Here is a 19,753-nt window from a genome sequence, read left to right as displayed (position 1 = left end):
ACAACAACACACTTGGCAATTATGTGTTAATGATTAGGGTGTGTATTATTCATTTTATTATCAGTGAAAAAAGGTCTAAAATACAGATGAAACTTGTATAAATGTGCACTTACTGTGCTCAAACCTGAAAGAGCAGCAGAATTCAGATAATGCAGTACTAACATTCAGTGCCACCAACGTATTGTCGGTGCTTAAAACTCCACCAACCTCAGTACTAGAAATAGACATTTTGGTGATTTTATTGATTGTTTCCCTCTGGGACATCAACATAAAGATTTTCAATATTTTTCAAAGCTTCAACCAAACTTACCTGCTTCCATTTGCTCATTGCTACCACTGAATAAACAGTACAATCCTATAAGCTTAAAATGTCTGTTTCGCTTCAACGGATCGCACAAGATTATATGCAAGTCCACAGTTATGAAACAGAAATTTTCAAACCAATGGTACTGTAAAAAACCTGAATATTTCAATTTCAACTTTTTTATGTTAACTAAAAATATATTGTGCACACAGTACAGATGCAACAATTATTCCAATATAAAACATGACAGGCCCATTCTTTAATCCAGCATATTCTTACCTTTGTTATTATACACATCTAGATAGTTGGGTGCTGAAAAAATGGTGATTAATGCTGGGAAACCTGTTGTTTGGCTCTTCCTGTACATACGATAACTGCAAAAAGGAAAAAAGGAGGATGCGTCAGTAACAGAAGAACAAATCTTCAGTGCTGAAAAATTCCTGAAGTTGCTAATTGAACAATTAGTGGGAGGGCTAAACCCTGATCGTGGTTACTTCTGTCATGATTAATAAATATTAGGTCTGTCAATTAATCGCAGTTAGCTTCTGCGATTAACACTTTAATTTGCTGGAAGATTTTTTTTTTTTTTTTTTTTTTTTTTTTTAACACACATTAATCACACTCCTATCTTGTCCCTCTTAGCACACCATAACTAATTTTCTGAGGCACCATTTTAGTGCATGCCAGGATTCAATGTGTGTAGTCGTTGTTGAATGTAAAATTAGTCTCAGAACTGCATTATGTAGGAAAGCACTCAAACTGAAGGACTTGTGAATCATTAATTTTCTGACGGTTCTAGAAAGGGTTACTTGTATCTACTGTCAAAGTGAGTTCCAGAATCACAGAAGTGCACCTCGTCTGCTGTACCCCTTGCATGCTAAAAATGCTTTCACTTCTTAAAATACACGTTCTAAAAGTTTTTCTGCTACAGACAACAATACAACAAATGAAACCCATCAGTTTCAACAGAGTACTTTTTTTAGAAATTCAGGATAACTGCAAACCCAGGAATCAAATTAAGTACTATAAGTATAACCAGTGCTGCTGGATAGCTATTGACTGTAGATCTGTTAATATTGTAGCTTGTTTTATTTCAACAGCCACATTTATTTTTAAACAATATGAATTTACAATTATGGTGGATATAACTGTTACTCTGTGAATGTTTTGTTTTATTTAGGCAATTTCAAGTTAAAAATAAAATAATTTAAAATGATTAATATTATTATTATTATTATTATTATTATTATTATTATTATTATTATTATTATTATTATTACTTAAATGGCAATGACAAACATCAGTTTCTAGTAACGGAAACTGATCATTGTAAATGCAGTAAGGTGAGTAATAAACTGATTCCATTGTGATTTAACAGTTGGTTCAAACAATTTAACAACAATGCTGGATTGTAAATAAATATAAAATGATGATAATAATAATAATAATAATAATAATAATAATAATAATAATAATAATAATAATAATAATAATAATAATAATAATAATAATAATAGCATCAGTAATAAAACAAACAAATGAAATGGATGCAGTAATTGTATCAATTAAATATGCAATTAAAACCAAGATTAACTGATGAGATTAGCATGAGATTAACTTTTTTAATCATTTGACAGCCCTATCAAACGTATCTTTTGCCTTGTCACACTATTTACTTTTTTGTTTGGGGGTAGGGGAAAACATCAAGGTAAAAAATGTAAGGATGCAGTTTAATTTTTATAATACACTCTTAAATCAGTGATTTGTTACAAACACACACTGAAATACTTGCAGCATTATGTTTTTGAAAATTAAAGTGAGACGTTAAAAAAATGTTAATGGAAGCACAGTCAAAGTTTCCATAGTTTTAGTTCTGGTTTAATACCTAGCCTGATTTATCACCACTTCCAGCTTTGTTTGCCTACTTCAGTTAAGTTTTCTAATATTATATATTATTATATTATTATTATTAATATATTATTATTATTATTAATTAATAATAATATAATAATAATAATATAATAATATTATTATTATTATATAATATTATTTACAATAACCTGTATGAATTTTCAAATCGTGTTACTTGGTAGTTTATTTTGTGTACCATAAGATAAAACACAGATGCCAAGCTAACAAATAAAAAAAAAAAAAAAAATCATGTTCAACAGGCATATCATTAAAAATCACATTACAGCGTCTAGTTCTCGCCTCAAAAACACATACACAGCAACATTAACAACATTAGGGAGAGTAGGAGAGCTGTTTAAGATTAATGAGAAAACTTTTTTTGTGTTGTGAGATTCCCAAACTAAGGAATTAAGGTATGCTTGTCCAGTGTAATTATAATGCCCCCCGCAGACTACCTTGCCTTTAGCAAAAGGGCCTAGAATTGTTTTCATACTTACTTCAGTCATCAGTTTGAACTCTTTCCTTTTGTAATGGGTTTTACATTTAATTTGGGCCTCATGGTACCAACAAAACTTATATCTACAGTTAAACTGAAACACTGAATGAGCTCTTGTGACAATGTTGTAATTTACACTTTTTAAAATAAATCAATAAATACATAGATATGTCTGCTTACAAAACCCATGACTGTGGGTTTCTTCTACAGTTTAAAACTAAATAAATAAAAAGATAAGCCTACAGAAAATCCTACCTACAGTTTATAACTACAACACTTACCATTGCAGCATACAAGTTTATATACCTCAGCATCACAAAAAACCTACCCAGCATCCTGTGCTTCATGGGCCCGGATTACCGATAATAAATTATTATGTTGTAGGAAATCACACACAGCAGGGTAACTAGAAAAGAGAAAGAAAAAAAAATTATATATATATATATATATATATATATATATATATATATATATATATATATATATATATATATATATATATATATATATATACATACACATACACACACACACACACACACACACACAGATATTTACTATACAAGTCTTGACACATGTACATCATCGCTCCGTGTAGCATTTTAAAAAGAGAAACAACTGAATGTTTTTACTACAGCAAAGTGTTTCACGATTAAATGAAAAAAAAAGTTACTATATTTGGTTATTTTGTAAGGTTTTTTTTACAAGAAGCTTAAAGCACATATTCTTAATAGTGGCATGTGTGTATAGTTTTTGTCTTGCTTCAATGGAAACTTCCAGAAAATCATTACCAAAAAAAAAAAAAAAAACCTCACACACAACATGCGAATGTTTTAAATAAACAGGTCTCCACACTTGTGTTGTGTCTACACATTAATACCAGCTATTGTGAAATTACTTTCAGGGTTTTCTTTTGAGGACCAACATAAGTGAAAATAATAAATTGCAGGAATGTGGAAGCCAAAATAAACCCTCTGTGAGCAATTCATGCAGTAAAGTGACTGAACTTTTTCCATACTATAACCTTTCATTCATTCAGTGGAATTAAGTCGTTGTGTAGCCTGGAATTTTATCATGTTAACAAACTCTTTCTCTCTTTCTCTCTCTCTCTAAGGTAGCCAGAGTAAATGAATTGCATACCACGTGCAACTAGAAGCCTAATTGCTAATTCAGCTGTGAAGAAGCATTGTTCTGTAATTGTACACCCAAGCACATTGTTGTGCACACACTAGGGGGCAGTATGGACAGTATTGGTTGCACAGTGTAAAAGAGAACTGTTTAATCAGTAAAGCCACTAATGTAAACAGAGCTAATAGGCCACAATGGTTGTGAATATGTGGTGTATATATATATATATATATATATATATATATATATATATATATATATATATATATATATATATATATATATATATATATATATATATATATATATATATATATATATATATATATTATTTTCTTTTAACTTATAACTTTACGTAAAAAGTTATTTTAAATAGGGCAAAAAGATTATTTTTAAACTGCACTTTTCCTTTTTGCCAGCAAATTTATAACTTCTAATAACAAGGTACAGGAACTATTTATTTCGGCAGAAGGATACATTACATTAAAGCTAATTTAAAGTTTAAAATTATATATATATATATATTTTCCTTTTCATCAAATAAACAGAGCCATTTTATAAACACAATAACCCACTCCAGGGTGCAGTAAGACATGTTTTACTGCACTTCTGTGTGACTGAAGGCACTCGGCCTCTGACTTTACTTAACTATCTGTGACTTACTTTTTCTTATTTATTAATTCTCCTTAACGCTATTCTTCATTGAAAAGTCATTGCCGCAGAATTTGACAAGTTCTTTCCAGAATTTTTTTATTTATTGTTTTTGTGGATTTTAAGACATTTTGCTGGAGATGTCCATGGGGACTAAAAAATAAAATAACCTGTGTATGTGTACATCCACTTTCAAAAGCTGTGATGCAAAAACTACATTTAGTATTTGTAATATACTGTAAATGCATATTGTACATAGTTTCATGACATGTGCTTCTATGTCTCTGTGATCAAAGCTTTTGCAAAAGGCAAACATAGCAGGCGGTATTAAATGATGCAGACTTCATTCTAATTTTACTTAACAGAAATTAAACATTCTCTTTGATCCTATGTGAATAAACTCAGCTGTGTATGTGTATAAGTGCCTCAGATGTCTGCAGTGTGTCCAGTTAAAGCTACAGGAACTGATCCATAACAAGGTAGTGGAGACAAGATATTAAGTATTACAACATAAATATACTATATATTTGACTTATGATTTTATTATAGATTGTTTCAAGAGACTTATGTTTAAAATGTTTTGAGTGCTACTGAATAGTAAACATGTTTTTTTCTATTAGTGTGTGCGAAAGCACTGCCTCACTGAGTGTGGGTGTGTGTAGGGAATACTGGGTTGGCAGAAAAGGGGTTAAATTCCTCCCTGTCAAAACAGTGGGAGTGTGGTTGGAGCCGAGAATTGAATAAATGATTACACGATAAATTAGGCTCCAACTAAAGGTGTATAAAATAGGTGTTCACGGGTGGTAATTTAGATTGAGTAGAATTAATGTTGGTGAGGAAGATGTATGGGCTAGCGTTGCCAGCCTTGCGCTAAGGTCAGCATTGCTGCTGCCAGTGCCGCCACTGCCAGAGTGCCTCGCGCTGATGGCAGAATTCAGGCTGCCAGTGTTGCCACTAACAACATTTCCACTGCCAGTGTTCCCTACCACTGCCAGCATTGTCGCTGCCTGGGCTGTGACGCTACTGCGCCACAGTGTGTATGTGCCACTTCAATGTTTTGCAGTTCAGTATGATAAAAAGCAACATGTACCCAGTTGGCAAACATTAAATCAGTAGCCAGTTTCAGGTGGGAGTTGCAAATGACAAATAAAGTTGTCAAGAGTTCTAAAAGCATGGGAGTAAAAGCAATAACCGACATTTTACACACTGCCATAAAGACTCCCCACATTACTCATTCCATGTTCCATGGCTAGGTTTACTGCTGGACAGAGACAACAAGCTACAAAAATGAACTTACCTGTAGAAGTATGAGCAGCCTCTTACTGTGTTGTGTGTGAAGTGTTCCTGAGTCTTTTCATTGCCAAAGTCCTCCAATGGGTCTGACCACAAGAGATCACACATCGGGCCATAAGCTGGGGGTTCTTTAAACCTATCTAACTACAGGAAATAAAAACAAAACCAAAACACCAAAATACTTGCTGTTAGTTTAATATTATACACGTTTGTGTAAATGGACTGTAATAGTTAAAACGCTGAATCTCCTTGTTGCAAGTCTGGTTCAGTTACAATAGACAAGTTACTTTGAGAAAGAGATAATATTTGGGGCTTGGTTGACTTCCATATGGAAGACTGTATAAATGACTTTTGTTTCTAGAAGAATAGAGGTCTCCACTCTTAACTGATTACTATTCATTTTACACAAGATGCAATTTATTCACCATGTTAGTTAAAACTTCAAAATAGAAGTAGAAGTACAATAATTCTTCCTCAATTTCCTCCATGTGAATTTTCATGCAGCCTGATCCCAAAAGTCCTGTTGTAGAACTGCTTATAATTTTGACATGTCATATTTGTTAAGCAAATGATGGCAACTTCATTTTGGTACCATAGCCGTGAGCCTGTACTCTTTTCCTGGTCATACAAAATGGAGGATACAAAAAACCAAAAAAGCAATATTACTTTTATTCTCTGCTCAGACAAACAGTCACACTGATCCAGTAATATTCTCATTTTAGTGTACAAATGTGGGGATTACTTGCATTTCCATGATGACCCAGCTACATTTCTTGTGAAATTCTTGTGAAAGTATTGAATTTAATTGCAGTTAAAAGCCAATATTAAAATTACTTGCGTTCAATTTCAGCACCAATTATTACACAATTAATCACATACATGTACTTTTAATATAACCTATTTAAATAATTAGCAGCATTATCTGTTGAAGTTTATTATGTAAACTTATAACTTTTTAACTGTGACTGCAATGCTTCTTTTCTGAACAGCTTCCTATATTGACTGCTCTCTAATTTAAATTAGTAACAGACCAACCTTTTTAAAAGTGACCCAAAAATGCGTATAGCAAGCTGCATTTAGTAAATAACATGACTATTTTACAAATGCTATTGGAAGTGGAAATTTATTGTATAGTATGCCTTCTATCATCATTCTATTTATTTTTTAACACATTTTTTTGAAGAATATATTTATGAAGAAAAATGTTGTCAGATGCGGAAGGCTTAAAAATGTGCATTTAGGTAAAGGAGGTTGCCACCTTATAATCCTGAGTAATACCATCCTACTGCTGCAGGTAGCAGCTTAAACATGCCTGTGTACTTCCCGAAATTACGAGCGTTAAACCCTTTCAAGGTCTGGTCAAAAACAGAACAGGATTGTGAGCACTACAGCATTAATAAAGGGATTATATATGCGGTTGTAAGTAAAATTAATGAAACTGAAAGGTCCTTAATTCCTTGTTACTAATATCTTAAAATCACAAACCCACATTAGTTTCTCTGAAAACTGTCAGAGAGCAATGGTTGACTGAGTTCACTTTTTATTTTTATTTTTTACAAATGTGACATATTGTAACAGTTAAAACAAGAAAGCATAGCAATCAAATGATTAATGTGCCATATTTGAATGCATTACACAATTTGTTTTTCAACTTGTAAAGAACATTTTGAATATTTTTAATACATATTTAAAACCACAATATGCAGCAATTGGATGAGAAGGCTTTGTTTGGTAAACTGCTGTTTTGTTCACTAAATTCAGGCCCCACCTCTTTGCAGAGGCTGATATATCCATATCTATTGTGAAACAGGTAGAACACTTTTTATCCAATATATTGTGCCACCCACCCCGTTGAAAAATGTTACGCAGTGCAGTACATGCGGTGGAATTAACTTACAAGCCGGTTCCACACTGTGACTCAATGTGTGTGGATGTGATTCGCAGATTTTCTCTATGATTATCTTCCAACATGCCACCTGGAATGAGTGTGCGCATTACGATGAGCAGTTTATTTCTAGAAACCATTTGTTAAAACACGTTTTTTTTTTTTTTTTTTTTTTTTTTTAAAGATGTGCAGCTATGTACACCAAGGTGTTACAACCTCAATTCAGTGTGCATATTTCAGCAGCATTACATCAAATTTCAATGTTTAAATGAGTTCATCCTAGGTTATCCTATAAATTAAATATTAGGAACATTTAGTGATCCTTTAATGTTTATGTTCGACACATCTTTGTTAACTGATATTCAATAACTTACTAATTTATGGTAATTCAGTACTAGATTGCTTTATAGTTTGTTTTTTTTTCTACCTTAATTGCTGGTCATTGATTTTAGCAAGCTCAACTAGAAATGCGTTATTATGCTGGATATCCTTTAATGCCATTTTGAATGTTCTAGTTTTTTTTTATTAAAATGTTGCTTTAGTCCAGTTTTGCTAGGGTTTCTTGAAATGTTAATACAAATGTATTGCTCAGATGTTGCTACATACAATAGCCATTCAATGTTACTGGCAAAAGAAATAATTTTTGACCCTCTTAGCATAATATACTGTACAAGACAGCTAAAGCCCAAAGTGAATCCTTTAGTTTGGACTAAATACCACAATACCCAGGTTACCTTTCATCAACTAAAATAGGCCACACTATATTTTATTTTAGGAACATATAAAAACAAATTATTGTGATTTTAGTGCTTCCCATTCCAAAATGCCTCCCAAGAAATTTTTCTCCATTATGCAAAATAATGTTGAATATAATTTACCAAATTTAATAAGCAAAACCACATAAAAGCAATAATTAGCTCCAGGGTAGCTGCTCTAGCTTACAGCTTAACATTTACAAGCTAAATCTGGGGACCAGAATTCAAATATTGCTTTACTGAATTTACCACATTACACATTTCTTATTCCTTCACCAGAATAGACTACACTAATAAAAACATTCAAGAAAGACTGCTTATGCGGTCACAAACTATGTACGGTAGTCAATATTATTTTGCTTGTTACTGACAAGGCAGCAAAATCAAAGTATAATTATAATTAAAGTTGACTCTTATTAATCTGATCCCAGGTAGTCCAATTGACCTATAATCAAAACTATGCTATCAATATGGAATGCATTCTGACAGTATCTGTAGAAACTGAACTTCAATATTTTAATTCTATGATAAGTGTGCAGAACATTTACAGCAGTCTTTTTTTTGTTTAATGGGCATTACAGATTTTCTGATGAAATATCAAAAACATTAAACAGATTTTCTGATTAAATATTTTAAAAACATGAATCAAAGACTAGACAAGGCCGTTAGTACAGTAGTACAGGTCATGTTCAGTACAACTAGTAATGGTGAGTCTACTGTACGACAATGACAAAGTGGGCATACTTACTTTCCTGATGTCATCTAGAGTGTTGATTTCAGGAGACAGGCCTCCATGTACACATAAAAACTGCTGGTTCATCAGGGCAGCCAAGGGTAGGCAGTCAAATGCGTCCATACACGAGTCGTATATTCTCTCTGAATACTTAATTTTACCTTTACACACACAAAAAACGTGTGTATAGTTAGATGTGCTGTGTCAACTCAGCCATTGACAGACTTTGAATTATTTCTTTGCATAGTAATATTTTAATACATTTTATAATACGATTTTCAAGACATTGAAAGTACCATACATGCTCAGTCAAGCTCGTTCTATTCTGAAAATCTTTCCATAAAGTTACTTATTGCTGAAAGTGTTTAAGATAAACTCCCTTTTAAAATAAACCACAGATTTGTATATCATACAGTAGTTTCAACAAATTTGTGAAGTGAAAAAATATGGTGATGGATTTCTCATGTTATTTTCTCTGTTATTATTTTCTTATCTGTAATCTGTTAAAGTTGAGGTCAATTTATAGTGTACCATTATATCTTATTTCTCACATCTGATGCATTTTTTAATTTGATAATATTAAAATCATGTTAAGGGAGTTTCGTCTTTAAACAGACCCACCATACAGACATGTATTTTTCAAGCAAGTCAAATCTGTCTGCTTTTAGTTTTCTCAAGCAAATTAGCTTCTTCACTCACTGCCATTCTCATATTCACTTTGACATCTGCCACATTCTTTCCCTTGTCCAGTGCTGCATACCAGTCTGTCAGTGGGCAGGATCGCTCACTATATGACACATGCTGATTGGTGGAAGTATTATTGGTGATCCAATCAAAGCCGGTAATAAAACCAAAATAAATTCCACAACAAACTTACTCCGTTATACGATACATCAAAGCAAATATAAAAGGAAGGCTTGTGTTTCTTATGTGTTTTACGTGAAACCAGACATTAGGGCATCCGGGCTTGTTAATTCCTGCTACCCGGACACAGGTGCCAATTTCCGGACAGGTGGCAACCCTATTGTGACCAGTGAAGTAACATCACATGCACACAGCTGTAATTCATACTTACATTCTTGTTTAAATGTGAAATACTCTGTTAAATGTCTACATTCATGGTTCCCACGAAGCAAAAACAGTGTTTTTGGATAAAGAATTTTCAAAGCCCATAAGTAAAGCACACACTGAAATACAAAAACAAAAACGGAACAAATGCATCTAAAAACGACACCTAATATTTTAGAACAAATATGGGTTACAATTCTTAACTTCAACTGCTTTTTAAAATCATATGTCTTATTGTATTTAAAGTAACTTACAGGACAATCAATTGGTATGGGGAACCAAACAACCACATTGCACTGAAAGTCTAATTATGGCTATTAATATTGAAATACTACACCAAGGAAACAAATACCAAAGAAGGTAGAGAATGGAAAGAACTAGGAAGTGAAGAGAGGAGGAGGGAAGGGTTGTTGGCAAAAAAAACACATCCATTTATGTTGATGTATATTCTTAAATTGCGTATAAAAATGATTTAATATTAAGATGGTCACACTTTAAATGAACAGGACAATAACTAAAATATTTGGAGTATTATGCTGTAAGAAAGGGGAATGAGAAAGAACATTATAACAGTGCTTGATCTTTAAGAAACTGTTCTGTGTTTTTAATTTAATCAAAGTCATAGTTTAAAAATGAAGCAGAGTACATTACATCTATTACATTTTGATAGCTACTAAATTGAAACATATTTACATTAGTAGTTGAAAATTATAAACCAAAACACAAAATAGCTGCACTTACATCAATACTGAAATAGCCTCGGTCAACATAGTCGCCTAAAAATAGGTATCGTGTGGTGGCTGGTGAACCTCCCACCTCAAACAGCTTCATCAAGTCAAAGAACTGTCCATGGATATCTCCACAAACTAGAAGAGAAAAAACAAACAAACAAAACAAAAATATAAGCTTCCACAAGGGTTCTGTCATCCAACTTCAGACAATGAATTTGTAAAATGTTTCATTAAATAGACACATTAGATTTAAATCACCGTTAATTTTAAAACAAGGGTGTCATTTTCTATAATAATATATTAAACAGTCAAAAATAACTTTGTTTTAAATGGTTCAAATAAAGAAATATATTTATTCAAATGCAACAGTGCAATGTCTACTTCAGAAGACATGTAGAAATTAACAACATAAAACATGACGTGATATACCAGATTAAATTCTTTGTTTTTTTATCTAACAAAATTAAAATTCTGGACATTCTAAGAAACAGTACCTGAAAGCAGGAATTAGTCGAAAACATTGTCTGTTTGCTTTAGTTTCTTTTAGGGTTTACCTTAGAATTATGACTGAGCGTTTTGGAATGCTATGGATAAGGCCCTGTGTAAATCGCAATTTCACGGGCTGCGCGGAAAACGTTAAATTAGCCCAATACCTTGATTTGTACAATGTTCTTAAGAAATACAAATAAATTAATTTCATAATTATTATTTGTATTTCATACAAAAAAAACACCCACATTAACAAAACTGTACAGCTCTTCTGTGTGCCTGTGTGTACTGTTCACCAAGTACACAGTGCTGTGCAGTGATTGTCATGTGACTATATGTAATCTAGGCAGGAAATTAAAATAGTGCACACTGTAAACAAGAAAATGGATGTTTCTAAAAAGGCTAAAAATGTGTCTGCAGCAGATCATGTAAAGCAGTATCCAGCAGGAGTTTACACAGCGATGGAGGTAAGCTCTTCTGTACGTCCTGCAACATTAGTGTAGATCACTTCCGAGAATCGGCTGTTGACAGGCATTTAGATTCAAGTATTCACCGAAAAAAAGACAGAAATCCAGAACAGTACTGCGACTGCTTTACTTGCAAAGAAACAAAAAACGGTGACTTCCATATCCAAAAGTCCACTGAAAATTGTGAAGCATGAAACTTGTTACATTTTGACCTGACGGAGGCGTTTGTTTGCGCAAATATCCCTCTTGATAAACTGGACAAACAAAAGTTAAGTAAATTCTTCAGACTGAATGTAACAAATGGTGGAGTGATTCCTTCATCAGCCCAGCTAAGACATGAATACTTACCTAAAGCTGCAGAGTATCAGAAGCAAGAGATTATGAAATTCTTAGTCTGGTTGCTTGTCAAAGATCAGTATGGCTTACACATTGTATTTATTTGCAAGACCTAAATGGTGAACATGAATCTGATGTACCAGATCTCAAAGCTGTCCTTGCTTAGATGTTTAGAAAAATAATAACTAATACACATAATTTATAAAATAGTTCAGTGCACATTCCGCGAAATACAATATTTTACCCGTGACACCGCCGTGAATTTTAAAGAAAATTTCCACAATTTTCACAGGGCCTTAGTTATGGAAGATTCTGGAAATAAATGATTAGTATTTACTTTTTTACAAAATGAAAGCAATCACAAATCACTTAAACCTCTGAGTGTTTTATGCAAATAACTTCTGAAACCTCCAGAACCCTGAACTGTCTGAAAAGTTTGGTCCCAAAACTATTAATTATTCTGTTGAAACACAGTGGAAATCAACTCCAGTGCAGCCAAGCAAAATATTTTAACGAAGCTTACAAGACCCAACCATGTATTTAAATAATCCACTGTGCTCCTGACAACTACCTAGCTTTGGCACATACCATGAGGCAGTATCTGAAGACCTTTAATTTGCTCAAGAGAGAAACAAAACAAAACAAAATAAATGGCAAAAAAAAAAAAAAAATCAACATTATTTTTTGTTTTCTAACAAACAACCCCCTTCACACACACACACACACAATATGTTCTCATTTCTACAACAAACCTTGGAATGAAGATGTGCTACATTTTCATTTCAACTGCAGAAACGATTCGTGCAGGAAAGCAATTAGTCATTTTGGCAAAGCTGTATGTCACTGATTATGCACAAAGTGCGCCAGTTGGACTGAGCCGCAGCTGTAGCAGTGAAAAGGAAAGTATCTGTCCTCATCTAAATGAATTCAGCATTGAAGTGTTAACACTTTCAAATCACAGTTAAGTGATTCAATTCTGTAAACTGAAGGTACAGTGGATACATGGGGAAACTATCATTTTGACAATCCAGAACGTACTGGCTAAATTACCCAAGAATATAAAGAGACAGCAAAAACGTCATTACCGTGTATTTACAAATTATAGACACAGCGACCCGTGGTGTAAGAAACTCGTAAGAAATGCCAAATCAGCACCTTTTTCACATGTTTCAACTATGTAGTGGGTATTTTATTCCAGGTATACCAGAAAGGAATTTATATTTTTCAATCTAATTTAAATATCCTTATATATTTATATATTATATATATATATTTAATATATATATATATATATAATATATATATATATATATATATATATATATATATATATATATATATATATATATGATTTAATCCAATTCTGTAACACACATTTATTTTATGCATATATTTAATTTGACAGAACCCCTGCTTGCCTGTGTATACATCAGCCATGTCATGCAATTACATCTACTTGTAGTCTTGCAGTTAAAATGCTCCCCTTTTTACATGTTGCTTCAATGTGGCCTTTTGAACTCGCCTAGTAGCATACCTCCTATAAATGAGGTGTTTACATTTCCAGCCCACTAAAGGTCTCTGTGTTATCGCGCCACTCAACTTCCATTTCATAGCACAGTGAAATTTGCCTAATGTGCTACATAATAATTTTCATTCTTCAAATGAAACCACATCTGGCATGCTGATTAAAATGTTAAATCTCTCTTGCTTTTTAAATTGAGTTTTAAATGAGCGGTACTTTAAGCTGTCATTATTCTTTCCCTCAACCTGAAGCATAATTACCCAAAGTGTTTGCATGTTAAATGCCAGGGGTGGCCAAACTTCCTGACCCTATGAGCCATATACCAAAATTTCCATATGGTCGCAGGCCGCAAGGCACATAGTGTAAAACTTTGATGTTTGCGAGCAAGACATTTTAAATACTAGCATTGTTGTGCAGTACAGTAGTTGTTAGATGACAGCAAAATGCATAAGAACAAGGGCTAGACAGCACATTGCAGAGCCTACACAGTTCCTGTGTCATTGTTTATTTTACTAGAGATCTACAGTGTATTAAACTTTAAATGTAACACACTGGTGTTTTTCAATTATTTCTGTTTCTACCATAGGTATTATGCAGTTTAAATAAAATACATTCAGTTATTATGATGCAAAATACAATAACTGACCTGATTTCACCAAAAACACCACATAAAAAAAGATTTTGAAAGGATGTTTTGACAAACTCTTCCCTTGATGATCTGGATCAGTATAACTGCTGCATGTACTAAATACTACTGAGCTTTGTGGATGACAAATGCACTACTTATTTTGAAAGGGATTAAAGTCATGCCGAGACGTAAGACATGTAACTATAATATATATTTTAGATCTGCAATATAACATTTTAACATGCATTTCAACTGCACATCCGGCTTCAAAACCATGCACCAGCAAGCAGTGTTGAAAGTCAACTAGTGATTAAATATCCTTGCGTGAACAGGCGACAGAACGAGAGATAAAGAATTATTAAACACAAATGAATACAGAGAACACAAATAATAAACATTGTGTTTATTTTTACTTTCTCTTTTTTTTTTTATTATTCTTTCTTTAGTTCATTCGCGCCACAAATCATGCATCACCCAGCGTTTCACCGTGAGTCGCACCTGCAAAAGTACTGCATGTGGCTTGTGAGCCGTGGTTTGGCCACCTCTGGTATATGCTTTCTCTTCTCATTATACACTACTGGTCAAAAGTTTTAGAACACCCCCATTTTTCCAGTTTTTACTGAAATTTAAGCTCTTCAAGTCCAGTGAATAACCTGAAATGGTACAAAGGTAAGCTGCCAGAGGTTAAAAAAAGTTTAGGTTACCAAAAACTGAAAAATAATGTACATTTCAGAGTTATACAAAAAGGCCTTTTTCAGGGAACAAGTAATGGGTTAACAACTTACAGCTGTTCTGCAGCAATGGAAGTAAATTAAGCCTTGAAAGTTGATCTTAACAATTCCTACAGGTGTCCCAACTTTTGTTGATTACTTATAAACCCTTTGTCTGTATAAAAGCAGTGTTGGAACAGACTGTGTTACTCTGTTAAGCATTATTTGGACAGTATTGTACTGCAGGAAGTAGTATATTGCTATCATAATGGCGAGAAAAAGGCAATTAGCAAAGGAAGACAGACAGACCATTATAACCCTTAAAAGTGTAGGTCTTTCCTTTAGAGAAATTGCAAAGAAAGCCAAGGTGTCAGTGAGTACAGTTTCCTACACCATCAAAAGGCACTTAGAAACTGGAGGAAACTCTGACAGAAAGAGGTCTGGCAGACCCAAAGCCACAACAGAATCAGAAGACAAGTTTCTGAGAGTCAACAGCTTGCATGATAGGCGGCTCACAGGACAACAGCTTCAAGCACAGCTTAACACTGGTCGAAGTAAGCAAGTCTCAGTTTCAACTGTGAAGAGAAGGCTTCGAGCTGCAGGTTTGACAGGTCGAGTGGCAGTAAGAAAGCCATTGCTAAGATGGCAAAATAAGAAAAAGAGACTTGCCTGGGCCATGAAGCACTGCCAGTGGACTACTGAAGACAGGAAGAAGGTCTTATGGATCGATGAGTAAAAATTTGAAATCTTCGGTTCATCACGCAGGGTTTTTGTACGCCGTCGAGTAGGCGAAAGGATGGTTCCTCGGTGTGTGACACCAACTCTCAAACATGGAGTAGGAAGCGTGATGGTCTGGGGCTCTTTTGCTGGATCTAGAGTCGGCGACTTGCACAGAGTGAGTGGCATCCTGAACCAAAACGGCTACCACAACATCGAGCTGGTTTGGGATGAACTGGACAGAAGGGTGAAAGCAAAGCAACCTACAAGAGCAACACATTTGTGGGAACTAACAGTGTTGGGAAAAAACTTTCTGAACAATATTTGCTTTCCATTGTAGAAAGAATGCCACAAGTGTGTTTGGCTGTTATATCTGCAAAAGGTGGCTACTTTGAGTCAAAAATTTAGATTAAATTTTGTTAAACAAAACGATTCAATGATTTCTTTTTTACCTCCAATTGTTTATTTGCTCTATGCTTTAATTTCATTGAGACACTAAAATGGAGGTGTTCTCAAACGTTTGATCGGTAGTGTATCTGGTCAGGTACTGTGCAACAACAATTATAAGGGCCTATAGAGCTGCAAGTGTGGTAAAAATAAAGACAATGTCCTCATATGTAAAACAGAAGAGAGACTAAATGAAAGGCCACTCACTATAAACAACAAAAGAAAAAAAAAACATTCAAATTTAAACTGTAACTGGGGGGTTAGGGAGTACACCAATCCCCATTCAAGTGCTACAACATAACTTCTTAGTTAAGTTTGGTTAGAGCAGGCTATGGCCAATCCTAGATCTGTTCAATTCAACCTCTAGTGCATAGGCAGTGGTATGCACAAAACCCTACCTTAAGAACTTAACCCAAAAATATTTGGTCAAAAATATTTCTGAAAATAACCATATCGATGAACAGAAAGTTTTTAATTAGCCAGAAGACATAATAATAAAATGTTGAAATAGAGTACACAGAGTTTCGTATTCTGTGCTTTTAATTAGGTAACATGTTTAAACACTTAAGCACATTTGTTTCTGCACTTTGACCTGCTTCTATGACTGTTCAGCCCTCACCTCTAAATCGAGAGAGATATTGTTATGCATCATGAGCAATATATCACTAAAGAGCCATGCGAAGATCCTGCACTACAGTAAAATCAGTGCCATAAACTGAAATAAAAAAAAATTCAGTTTACAATAATAATGCTTCCATCATGTTTTTTAACAATTACTTTTAATTTATATTTTACTGTTTTTGTCATTAACCGTAAACAAATGTCAACGGTCAATACAGGAAATCTGAAAGATTTAGGGGCAGCATGCTTGCTGCAATCCTTGCCTGCCAAAACTTCTAAAGCTTCTCTATGTCATGTTCCACTAAAGCATTAGGCCAGGTATTCATTTAATATAGTTGCATTCTGTAAACTTGAATTTACTTATATGAATAAAACCTTTATTACACTCTTGAGGTGGAGAATCACAGTTTAACAGCTGCTCTGAATACGTTTACAATGGCATTTGAAAAAGTGAACCATACACTTTGACACAGTAATATAATGGAATAGATTTTGCACAGTTTTTCAAACACTTATCTCAAACACTTAAAAATAAGTAGAACATATTGAAATCTCAAACACTTAAAAATAAGTACAACAAATTGGATACAGATATTCCTTCTGTGTTCCATTTTCTTAATCCGCCTTTAACTTGATATGCTACAAAACCCTATGTTGTTAAAGAGACCACTTTTTTCAATTAAATAGTTATCTTTTTAAATAATATTTATATTTACAAGAATAATGTACAGTACAGACAATACAATCACAAGTCCTCACACACCTCCAGGTTTCCACTTATATTAGCATTGTTTGTCTCAGTCTTATAAATTGGTCATTGTGGGGCACAACACCATTACTAGACTAATAGCAGATTCAACTATCTCGCCCTCATTCAATCAGACACAGCACTACCCCCTGCTTATCTAAGTAAATTTCATACAGTTCTAAAATGAGGGAAGTACCACCAATGGACAGGCCTGAAGTAATATCCTTTGCAATGTTCTCCATCCTTGGACCTCGAAACTGAAGTTTTCAAAATAGTGCCAATTACCACACTGCCTTGGGGATAAGGCTTAGATTACTTTACACCATTCTGACCCTTGCAGCTGTCATTCTGGGTTGGTTTTCAGCCACTTGAGTTTAACTAGGATTCAAGCGCTAAGCCCCAGAGGAAATTGATGCAAAAAGCACACCAAAAATTATCATATTTTTTCAACTCTCCTAAGGAATAAGGAATTTGCACTTGTACTGACAGCACTTTATCAAAAAAAATTAATAAAAAACTACCACATTTGCAACAGAGCACTAGACCAAACTCCAACCCCTGTATTATAAACTTCATGCATCATATCTGCAATTCAGGCAAGTTTAAGCAGTTGTTATCTTACAGCCATCAGAACCTTTACAATCCCCAGCTCTGGTTAAAACATTACATTACTAATGAGTAATTAATATATTGTAGTGTTTCAGGTTCTTAGGATAGAAAATGAGACTGAGGCTGGATGGAGTTGAATGCTCAAGCTGTTTATTTATTTTTTATTTTGTACTGTCAATTCACATTAATGCAAAATCAAAATGCAATAGGACCTTGTTAAGACTACATTTGATTTAGAAAGAATTTGGGAAAATAATAGTATACAAAACAAACTGTACTGTTAAAAGAGCATGTTCATTGAAAGAAGAGGTCCATTATGTATAGTGCCAGCTACTGTACATTGCTTCTGAGCAGGTTGCAATAAAATTGGCTTCGCCATTAATCAATAATGTGCAGACATCATTATGTCAAGTTAGTACGCAGTGTGTTCGTGTAAAGGCTTGCTAAAGGAGCTGTTTTAATTAAAATAACCAAAGCATACTGAGCACATTGTATGTGAACTGAATACAACACACAATTCAATAAATGCCCTAGACAAAGCACTAACAGAATAGTTCTTTCATCCAGGCTCCTATAATGACAAATATATCCTTTTTAATATTCAAGCAACAGCTAGTAGCTAAATGTAAAGTAAGCTTCAATTAACTTTGTGAAGCAAACATTAAAAACGCAAGACATAACATACAGTCGTACTTTGAAGAACAACAGGAACATTTTCAGAGCTTTAAAATCATTTTAAAAGTAGAACACATGCAAGACAATTCTCAGCACAGTAACTGAACTACTCCTTCCTGAATCTTGCTGGTTGTTCACTGTTACAATGATGTTATTCATTATGAATTCATCTTTGCACTTGATTCAATATATAGCCCTGGGATGGTGTTTTAGGAAAATGTTGCATTTTACCAAGAGACAGCATTAATTAAAGTTAAAAAGAATAACTTGTCAAAGTTCTTCCATTATATAGCAATCACCTATATGTCAAGTATAAAACTAAGCTGTGGGTCTGTCATCACATGACCATAGTTTTGCAGCCACATGAGGTTACAGTGAATAGTACTTTTATTGCCAGAGGAGTTTGAATAACACTAAAGTAAGAAGTTGGCAATATCAAGTGGTTTGTTTAGCAACTGAATTGGCGACAGTGCAGGATTCATTAAAACTTCACTCACAGGGATGCTTATTTCACTGCCTCTCCATCTGCCTACATGGACTGCAATATACATGGACAGCTAGATTATGTGTCCACCTACATACTTTGTATATATTACAGGGAACAGTATTGCAGATTAGAAAAATACAGTTAAACAGAGTCTAATTTACTGGATAACAGAAAAAAATAAGGTGAAAATTACTTTGACTGTTGCTCTGTATTCTGGTTTAACTGACAAAAGCAACATCATGATAATAGTTAACATATAAGTACTCTGCTTGTTGCTTTTGGCAACTAAAGAGACTTTCTGCAAGAGGATACCTTGCCTTTTCATTTGTGATCTGATTAAAC

General features: G+C 33.7%; 1 protein-coding gene across 4 annotated transcripts in view; it reads right to left on the bottom strand.

Annotated features, from left to right (window-relative positions):
• The window catches only part of LOC121321999 (serine/threonine-protein phosphatase 2B catalytic subunit alpha isoform-like), a 147,738-nt gene that overhangs the window by 36,912 nt on the left and 91,073 nt on the right, over window positions 1-19,753 (bottom strand). For all 4 annotated transcript variants that reach the window (XM_041261417.1, XM_041261435.1, XM_041261426.1 and 1 more), the window contains exons 3-8: window positions 10,966-11,090; window positions 10,232-10,343; window positions 9,172-9,317; window positions 5,788-5,927; window positions 3,040-3,117; window positions 584-678 (exon numbers count right to left, since the gene is read on the bottom strand). In XM_041261417.1, coding sequence (XP_041117351.1) covers window positions 584-678; window positions 3,040-3,117; window positions 5,788-5,927; window positions 9,172-9,317; window positions 10,232-10,343; window positions 10,966-11,090 — 696 coding nt within the window. The remainder of the gene's footprint in view (window positions 1-583; window positions 679-3,039; window positions 3,118-5,787; window positions 5,928-9,171; window positions 9,318-10,231; window positions 10,344-10,965; window positions 11,091-19,753) is intronic.

The sequence above is a fragment of the Polyodon spathula genome, chromosome 1, assembly GCF_017654505.1.
Source record: "Polyodon spathula isolate WHYD16114869_AA chromosome 1, ASM1765450v1, whole genome shotgun sequence".
NCBI classification, from domain to species: domain Eukaryota; kingdom Metazoa; phylum Chordata; class Actinopteri; order Acipenseriformes; family Polyodontidae; genus Polyodon; species Polyodon spathula.
Note: the sequence above shows the minus strand (reverse complement) of the source record. Positions and strands in the feature narration are given on the sequence as shown.